Source organism: Gavialis gangeticus, unplaced genomic scaffold, assembly GCF_001723915.1.
Source record: "Gavialis gangeticus isolate Ggan-Ray unplaced genomic scaffold, GavGan_comp1, whole genome shotgun sequence".
Taxonomy (NCBI): domain Eukaryota; kingdom Metazoa; phylum Chordata; order Crocodylia; family Gavialidae; genus Gavialis; species Gavialis gangeticus.
Window position 1 is genome coordinate 55,093,067 of NW_017728994.1, and position 8,827 is coordinate 55,101,893.

An 8,827-nucleotide genomic window follows, 5' to 3' on the forward strand; every position below is an offset into this window, starting at 1 on the left:
TCGGTGTTTGCATGGAGGTTTTATTTGAGTGTTGCGGTTGCAGGAGCAAAAACAACAACAAGCAACCCCCCGCTAAAACGAAGGTCGTGGTTCATTTTTCTCTTGCTATTTTTATCCCGTTCCGGCGCTGTGCTATGGCCAAATATGTTTTGCAAAAGTTCCTGCTGCAGGAAGGGCATCTGGCAATATCGTTCTGCGGGAGCGTTATAGAAAGGCTGAAATATTAAAATCCAATTCTTATGCAAACTAGATCCAAATTATAATCTCTATTGTTATCCGTTTAACCTCATTTGACCAGTTGAGTTCAGGCAGAATGTGACATGCTGCATTTTCTGTTTTTACAAGCAGAGGTGCCTCTCAACAAATGGTTGAATAATATTAGCTGTTTGTACTTCTGGCATCTTTTTTTATTACTGCTAATTTCCATCTTTTTGCTACATAGTAAATGTAACATTTGCCTATTACCATAAGTGAATGTATGCTACAGAGACAGTTGAGGCTTTTACAACATAAGCCTCACAGTTTGACACTTGCTTCTTTAATATCATCCTTTTCTTCAAAAGTATCTTTTATACTTTTCCCTTGGTATTTAGGTACAAGTACCTCACTGACATGGGTTTCCTAATGTGCCATGGGTTTCCTTAATGGCAAAATCCCCTGAAAATTAACAAATTGTTTCTGTTCATATTGGGGGGGGGAAGGAGGGAGGTGGAGGGGAAGAATAGGTTCTGTTATGGTTTAAGCGGCTATAAGGTGTTTATTATCACAGACGTTCTGCACTCGCGGTTTACATCATTCCAGATTTATTATTTAATGGTTTTAAAAAACTTAAATATGAATTGGAGCATGCTGTGTGATTCAGCAATTCATTTATGTACTTGAGAGAGAAATCAAAAAGCAATCTAAGCTATGCAATATGTGCAAAGGTGTTTAAACTTGTGGACAAACCTCTTTTCTCCTAGACATTTGTTTGAGGCAAGTCCACCTTTTTATTGTTTTCCAAAGATTCTGCCATTTTCACTGGGTTTGGGTTTTTTTAATTCTTTTCTATTTTCATTTTTTTTTTAGGATCATCCAGAACCGGATTTTGATAGTTATCCTGGCAATCATCATCATCCTCACCATAGCGATGGCTATTTATTTTTCTGTCAGGGGACGCTGAGATCTTTCTTCTTCACTAAAACAGCAAGAAACCGCTTGTTTGGAGTAATTGAGACAAAGTGGTCACATGAATCATTCTCTTGCACTGACAGTGTCTCCCTCTCTTTCCCACTATCAACTCAGGTGCAAGCAGCTTAAAAATATTTTGTATTATGGATTGCACACGGAGTTAAATTTTTCTTATAGGTTTGTTTGGTCTTAATATAAATGTTTTTGGACTCTTCATGTTTGTGTTTTTGATATACATTAATTCTTCTGAATTATATTTGTATGTCATAAGCTGCATTACACTAGTAATTCATTAGTTGCGGGAGTTACGGGAAGAAGAGTCTATATTCTTTTCACGGGTGATGTTAGGTATAGGACGATCTAGCTGGTATCTGACTTTCCATGATAGGAGTAAAAGAGACCAAACGATGTAGAAACAGAACCTGTCTCCTGTGAATTACTTCTGTTCATGAAACCCCATAATAAATGTGGCCCTGCTAATAACGATGGTTAATTTAAAAAAAAGAGAGCGAAAGAAATGGCCTGACATTTGAGTTTATTAACATCCACTGCGATCTACTACGTGATTCAAAACAATTGTTTCCAAAGAAACTTTCCTTACTGCCTGTTGGAAACATTTCTTCTTTCAGCAAGACCCAAATGCAATGCACGCATTACTTGCCCGAAATGTAATAGTGCCCACAGCGCAACGTATTTGAATCCGCTCTGAATCATTCTAAAGTTAATGTATGTGCTGCTAAATGTAAGCAATAACGTATTTTAAAGATATGAAGATCCTTATCTCTTCATTTCGACTTACAGAGAACCCAGATAATAGTTCAGTAACAAGTATAGTGTGATGACATTAAATGAAAACACCATGTAAGATTTTGTGCGCGAGTATGAATACGATGAGATCACACGAGGAAAATTGTTTTTAATGAAGTGTAGCAAACCGAGCGATTGACTTCTGGAATAGAAATGTAAAAATGCTAATTTATACTAACACAAGTTCTTGGTTGGTACAATAGATTGAACTCCGTGTATTAAGATATTTGTAAGTGGGATGTGGTTTTCCCTGCCTATTTGCCATGCGTCTTTTGACAGCGGCGTGTGTTTTGTTGATGATCGTATCCCTAGCTTTGCCATGGGTCTTTTTTGTTCTTGTTATGCACTAAAAGACTTTTCATGATAACTTTTAAAGTCATTACATGACACCCTTTGTGCACATTATGAATCTGGAGAGCGTTTGAACCCTTGAACTGAAACATAAGCTAGAAATCTTTTTGGGCAAGGGTTTCAAAGGAACAAAGATCAGTTTGTGACCCAACCCCTTTGAAAGTCAATGTTAGTGAAGCCCCCAACTCATTTTTCCTCTTTGAAAACCCACAGATTCTACCTATAGATGTATGTGAGCAATCCCATTGACTTGCCTGGTACCCTTGCCCCTGACAGTAGACTGTGGCCTTACACGTTTACGGTCTTTTGTACATGGGCAGAAATCACTTCTCTAAAAGTCCCATAATATTACCAGCACAGATAGGACTCTTAAAGCTTAATAATGAAAGTCAGGGCAGGAGGAGTCATGAGAGCAATGTACTTCTCCAAGAAGGTTGGGCATGCATATGCATGCAGACGGCTTGTTTAGTGTTGAGTAAATAGAATTGCGGTAATAGTGTAGGACAAAATTCATGCAAAATGGAACAAGGCTGAGAGCGAAGGGAAAAATATGCTGCAGAAACTGGGGATTTATCCAAACAGGTTAGAGGGTGCCTGGTTTTTTTTGTTATATAAACCTCATGTTTAAATAACCACCGTAAATCATATCAAGAAAACACTAAACTCATTCACCTTACTTGGCCGTTCCAATGTTGCCTCAATAATTGATCAGTTCAAGGATACAGTCATTAACTCTGGCTTATTGGCTCGATTATGCATTCCACGCAAGCACCTGCTGGTGGCATCAAAATGCCGTTTTTCTCACCTGTGCAGCTTGATATTACGTCAGACACACCCGTTGGGATGGGACTGGGAAGGGGAAGAGAAAACGAGGCTGACCGCTCAGCTTTACTGAGCCGGTTTTACTTCACTCTCCATATCACCTAATTAATACCTGCCCACCTAACTGTAAAAGAAAGTGCGATGGTCTCATGGGATCAATGCCTTACAGTCTCCAAAATATGGTGTCGCTATTGCATTTTCCCCTGCTCACGAGCAGTTTTGGTCTGGCCGAGTACTTGCATTTCTCTGGGAAGGCAGTGACTTCGATGCAGAGCGCAGTCTGAACTAGCCAGCTCGACGGTGGGCTGATGCTACGGCACATGAGAAGCAAAATACCCACAGGTAGGGTAACGCCCCCTGAACTAGTTTTGTCACATCTTTAGCGCACCTCTGAATGAATCCGAGTCCTTACACCTGTATACCTCAAAGAGGGAAAATGTTTCTAATGCTGCAAGCTTTTGTGGAAAGCACCGGATTCAAAACACGCCCGTGCCGCTGTGCATAAAATTCATGCTCGCTAAAGCCGTTCTGCTAGCAGAAGAAATAAACTAATTCTACACTGATCCAAAATCAAAAGCAATTTAATTAAAGACCCTTAAAGTTTTAAAGGGTTTTAAATGCTATACGTTTTGGGAAAATATCAGAAAATGTAGCATGACTGACGTCAGTTCCCATCTCTGGGCTGGAAGGCCATTTGCTATTCTGTTTAAGGCAGGCTGGATTGTCTTATTTTGGAGCCAGCTTGGTGGGGGGTTTTCTTTGCTGCTGCTTCAGAGCACTGAGCTTCAAAGGCTGAAATTAATGGTGAACAAAATTGTGCGGCTCTGACCATCCCATGCGGGGCAAACCCATTGAGGGTTATCATTAAGTAAAGAAATAAAGAAAAAAAAAAACCTGCCAGTTCCAAAAAAACCTCATCAGATAATGACCTCTGTGATTGGGTTTTCATTACCAAACAGCACCCAGAGATTGTCTGCCCCATAGAAGGGGGAAAAAAAAAAGAAAAGAAAGAAAAAGAAAAAGCAACTCTCCCTCTCTCTCCTTCTCTCTCTCTCTCTCCTTCTCTCCCTCTCTTTTTTTCTGCACATCTTTTCTTTAAACCTGTCAGATCATTTCAGTATTTCAAATCCGAGGAAAACAGCCTGCCTGCTGCTGTATTTGAAGTTGTAATGGTGTCAAAAAGTCACGACTGACTGACAGCCGTCAGTCCCAGAGGAGCTCATTAAATCATAAAAACTTGACAAGGAAATAATTGAGCATCACTGGCAACTTGGCGCCTGTTTAGACGTTTTTATTTTCTTTCATTATTAGTCCCCACCATTACGTTCATTAACAAATTGCATTAAACAACTGTTAAGGGCTAATGATTTGTTTATCGCTTTTTTTTTTATTATTATTATTATTTAAACATTAGCTGCGTCATGTGGTACCTCAGCAGCCTCATGCTATCATCTGACTGAATATTTTTCCACTCCGAGCTCTGGGTACCGTTGGAATATGAAATAGATTATTCATTACCCTCCTCTTTGCCACTGATTTGGTTTCATGTAGCGTCTTCCACAGAGAAAGATGAAAACTTGTCAAAAATAGGTTATATCTTATTCTAAGGGCAACAATAGCAGCAGGTACAGGCACACTTTAATATTTAATTAAGGTTGATGTTAACCCCTTTAAATGACTTTAGCTGTGAGTTATATTCAAGTGCAGAAGAGAAAAATAATTGTACTTAATTTGCAACCTGTACAGCAGGCATTCATCTTGGAGTTACTAGCAAATTTATAGAATAATTTTAAATAATGAAATTTTCCAATCATAAATATTTATGTCCACTTCTTTTTTTTTTTTTTTTTTTTGATGTAGTTTTGAATTAACCACTTTTGCACATATCCCAAATAAGAAAAAAAAAATTTTGGTCCTTTTTCTTGTTTTGAATGAAATGGTTCAAATTTCAAAATCTGGAGAAGACGTTGGGGGGGGGCAGAGGTACATGCGAATCCCAGATAAAGAAGTTGTTGGCTGGGGGAACGACTTACATGGTGGTGATCCTAACAAGTTGACAACTTACCTTGTGCTTGGTGGAAGAGGTGGTTTCTTGGAGAGTATTAAATTTGGGTGGGTTTTTTAGTTTGTTGTAGTTTGGGTTTTATTTTTATGAGGTGGTGTTTGCCTTCACTTCTGGGTCCCAGGTGGTCTTTTTTTCTGTTTGAAAATGTAGCTTGAAGAATGTGGTTTCAAGTCGCTGCTACTTTTTGATAAGAGAAAATATATATTTTTCAGTGCATGTCATTTTCCATTGTGGAATATAAATAATCCCACTATCATGGGAGCAATTTCAGACTTTAATATAAATAGATGTATAATTTTAAGTTGCTAAAAATCGTTGAAACCGTCAAAAGCAAAGCACACGTTATGCTTTCTTTGGTTTTTAATAATCAGCCTTTGATCTCTTTTTATTCGATACATTTGAATGCACTGTACGTTCAGAGATATGGCGTGGTATTTGCATTACACACCTGTACAGGGATTGTCACCAAGCTGGTGACAGGAAATGTGATATATCATGAGAGATTGCACAGTAAATCCATTCCATTCAACGAAGTATTCTGGCATCTCGCATTAACTCGGATGATGATTTGTCACCTCCATAGTCACAGGAGTAGAGGGAAATACCAGGTGAATATGTTATCAAGAAGTCGCTGGTTAGTGGCTGCGTTATTCTGAGTCCTAAACAGCTGGGTCTCTTCCACCACCAGCAGGCATTTTTGGTGCCATTCCCGGGGAAGTCTCCATGTGCATTCATGGGATTATGGTTTTTTGCAATATATGTGCATTTTCCTCTACATACACTTTTATGCTCGAAACATAGTGGACTGTAGGCAGAGTAGAAGCCGTGTATTTTGGAAACAAGCTATATCATTCTGAACCGCTGTATTTTGTTTGTCACACATAAATAATGAAGGCATCTACAGGAAAAAAAAAAAAACTAAAGCTATACGCTGTGATACAGTGAACTTGTGCACTCAGTCATTCCCTTCATCCAAACAACCGCCTTTGGCGTGAATAACAGCTTGGCTGATATGAAGCACCGTATTGATCTGTTGCTCAGGAAAGTCTATTGATAGTTCTTGGACTTTTCCTGAAGGTATGGCCATAACAGCTCAGCACTGTCGGGATCTGTTGCTTCTATCTCCATCTCACACCAGATGAGTTCAATAGGGGACAGATCCAGAGAGAGCACTCGACTCTCAGTCTCTCTCTGTCCGTCTCTTTCTCTCCCGCGCAGACGCCCGCAAATCTACACGCCTTTACCTTTTTATGGCTGAAAAACTACGTAAGAAACAATGTCATAGAGCATGACCAAAAAAAATGGTATCCATTTTGGAAGCACATCTCTCGTGCAGTTGACTCACTAGTCTGCTTTGGCCAGCACGGCACTCATTTTCTAGAAATCTGACTGTACAGCTCTTGAGCTGAGCTCCCTCTGTTGTCACGTGAACTATATACTTGGATTCGCATGTTGTGTAATAGGAAGATGTCCTGCACCTCCCCTTTCTCTATCCCCAATTTTCACTTCCTATGGAAATTGGGATCATTTCATTCTGAGATTCTCTGTGTGGCAACCTGACTTTTACTTGGACCTTTTGAAGCTTTTCCCTGTTACAAAAATATTAGTTTTGAGTAGTAATGTTACATACCCGACATGGGGTTTTGCTTCTACAGCTTGTCCGGTACCTAGGGTCACCCCATCGGCTGTGGTCACTAACGGGAAATTCAGGTACTTCCGAAGTTTCATGGCTGACCAACAGTTATTGGGTGTTAAATGAGAGAAGTTTTACATATTTGAAACTGTTCCCAAGACATGTTTTTAAAAGCTGTTATATTGTATGGGAAAGAAGGGAGTTTTCACTGCTTCCTTTTTTTTTTAACCCCAAGATTCACATCATAACCCCATTTTGGCTTAACATTAACACAGAGAGTCTTTTAAACTACCTTAGCTTTGAACCAGTACTGATGTACAAGTACTTTATCTGTTTCTGCTTTGTGGCTTCTTCCATTCAACGTCTGATGAAGTCAGCTGCTGCTTACCAAAGCTTATGCTGTGCATCTCTGATTTAGTTAGTCCATAAGGTACAAATCTACCGTGCCTTCTCCTCCATTGAGCTATGCCACCAATCCAGGCACTTTAGTCTCCAGTAAAAAAAAAAAAAAAAACTGCTGTGATCACTGTGTTGGAGCGGACATCACACACGTGCAACTTTTTAGCTGTATTTATTCTTACAGTTCTGCATTTTCTTTTATTCTTTATATTGAAATGGGACCTCTGTCAGGCATGTAGCCCCATTGGACTAGACACTGTCCACATGGAAAAAAGAAGAAATGGTCCCTTCCCTCCCCCCCCGAGTTTGCTACCCTTACTGAATAATGTATTTGTATGTAACCCTGTTTTTTTAAAGGGCATCACAGTGGGAGCACTGATGTAGAGGTCTTTATCTTCCAATGCTTTGCCCCAGTGTTACTTATTTACACTAATGTAAAATGCTGCCTTTCTGATCTAGTAGTGTTTTGTACCCTTTTGCACAAGTGTACCTGGCTGCAAGAGGTAAAGGACCGTGAAGAATCGGATTTATTACTGAGATAATTATAGCCTCATCTAGCCATACCCAACAATTTCTCTGTGCTCCCATAAGGAGAAAAACATGGGTGTCTCCCATGCTACACCCAGACAAATCCTCAATATCCGCCTGGGTACAATCCAAGTGATGAAAATGCCAAGAAGGGTGTAACCGTGACAATGCTGCATCTCTTCCTGCTTTGGGGCAGCTCTTGAAACCTTTGGGGCTTTTTATTTTCCTCTTTGGATTTCCTTTGGTGATTTCCATAGAATGGTATGCTTAAAAGAAGATGTGGTGGCATGAGCAAGTGCAAGCAGTTCACTGTGGTTAAAATGCTGCTGGCTGTGGGAGCTGAGAGCTAAATTTCAAAAGTTGGCCTAAGTCCCATTTTCAAAAGTCACATTGGTGCTTTTGAAAATATTATACCATATGCGCAGCTTAGATTTTGCTCAAAGCATTCTCTCTCTGTCCCCCTCTCTCTCTCTCTGTCTGTTCCTGCTGCAGAAAAGTTGCCTATAAAATAACTTCACTGAAATAAATACTAACAAGTACTTTTATACATAAGGTGGCATATTTAATCCCAAAATTACAAAACAATATATACAATATATACTGTATATGTATGTATGGATGTGTGTGTGTGTGTGTGTGTATATAGGTACGCATGTATATATGTGTATATGTGTTCGTGTGTATAAAAATAAATGTACACACCACAGTATTACATGTGGGAGGGTTGCGCTGGGTAAAAGTGTTGGCAAAAGCTAAAAGGAATTCTGTCGGATTTACTTTTTTCTTTTAAACATCTTTTTTTTTATTTACTGAAATGCTCTGGGCACCCAGAACGATGGACGTTCTTTGCTAGGCATGTACGTTGTTTCATCCGTCTTAAAGTGCTTTGATAAATGCATTGAAACTTGTCAGCTTTTCCTCCAGTTTCGGAAGCTCCCTCTGGAAACTCTGTTGAAGTGCTATTACTGTAACTTCTTAGCACAATACTTAATGACTTGGAACAGATATCCCTACAGAAACCACAAGGCCTGGGTTACCCCCCCCCCCCCCCC

At 39.5% G+C, this 8,827-nt stretch overlaps 1 protein-coding gene across 4 annotated transcripts in view; it reads left to right on the top strand.

Moving 5' to 3' along the window:
- VTI1A (vesicle transport through interaction with t-SNAREs 1A) overlaps window positions 1–8,308 on the top strand; it is a 502,745-nt gene extending 494,437 nt beyond the window's left edge. For 2 of the 4 annotated variants that reach the window (XM_019502808.1, XM_019502810.1), the window contains one exon: window positions 1,069–1,138. Coding sequence is in view for 2 of the 4 variants with exons in the window: in XM_019502805.1 (XP_019358350.1) it covers window positions 1,069–1,162 (94 nt within the window). In the remaining 2 variants the exon portion in view is untranslated. Of the gene's footprint in view, window positions 1–1,068 lie in introns of all 4 variants that reach the window. The other 2 variants (XM_019502805.1, XM_019502806.1) reach the window with 1 other exon arrangement.
- Window positions 8,309–8,827: the final 519 nt, after the last annotated feature.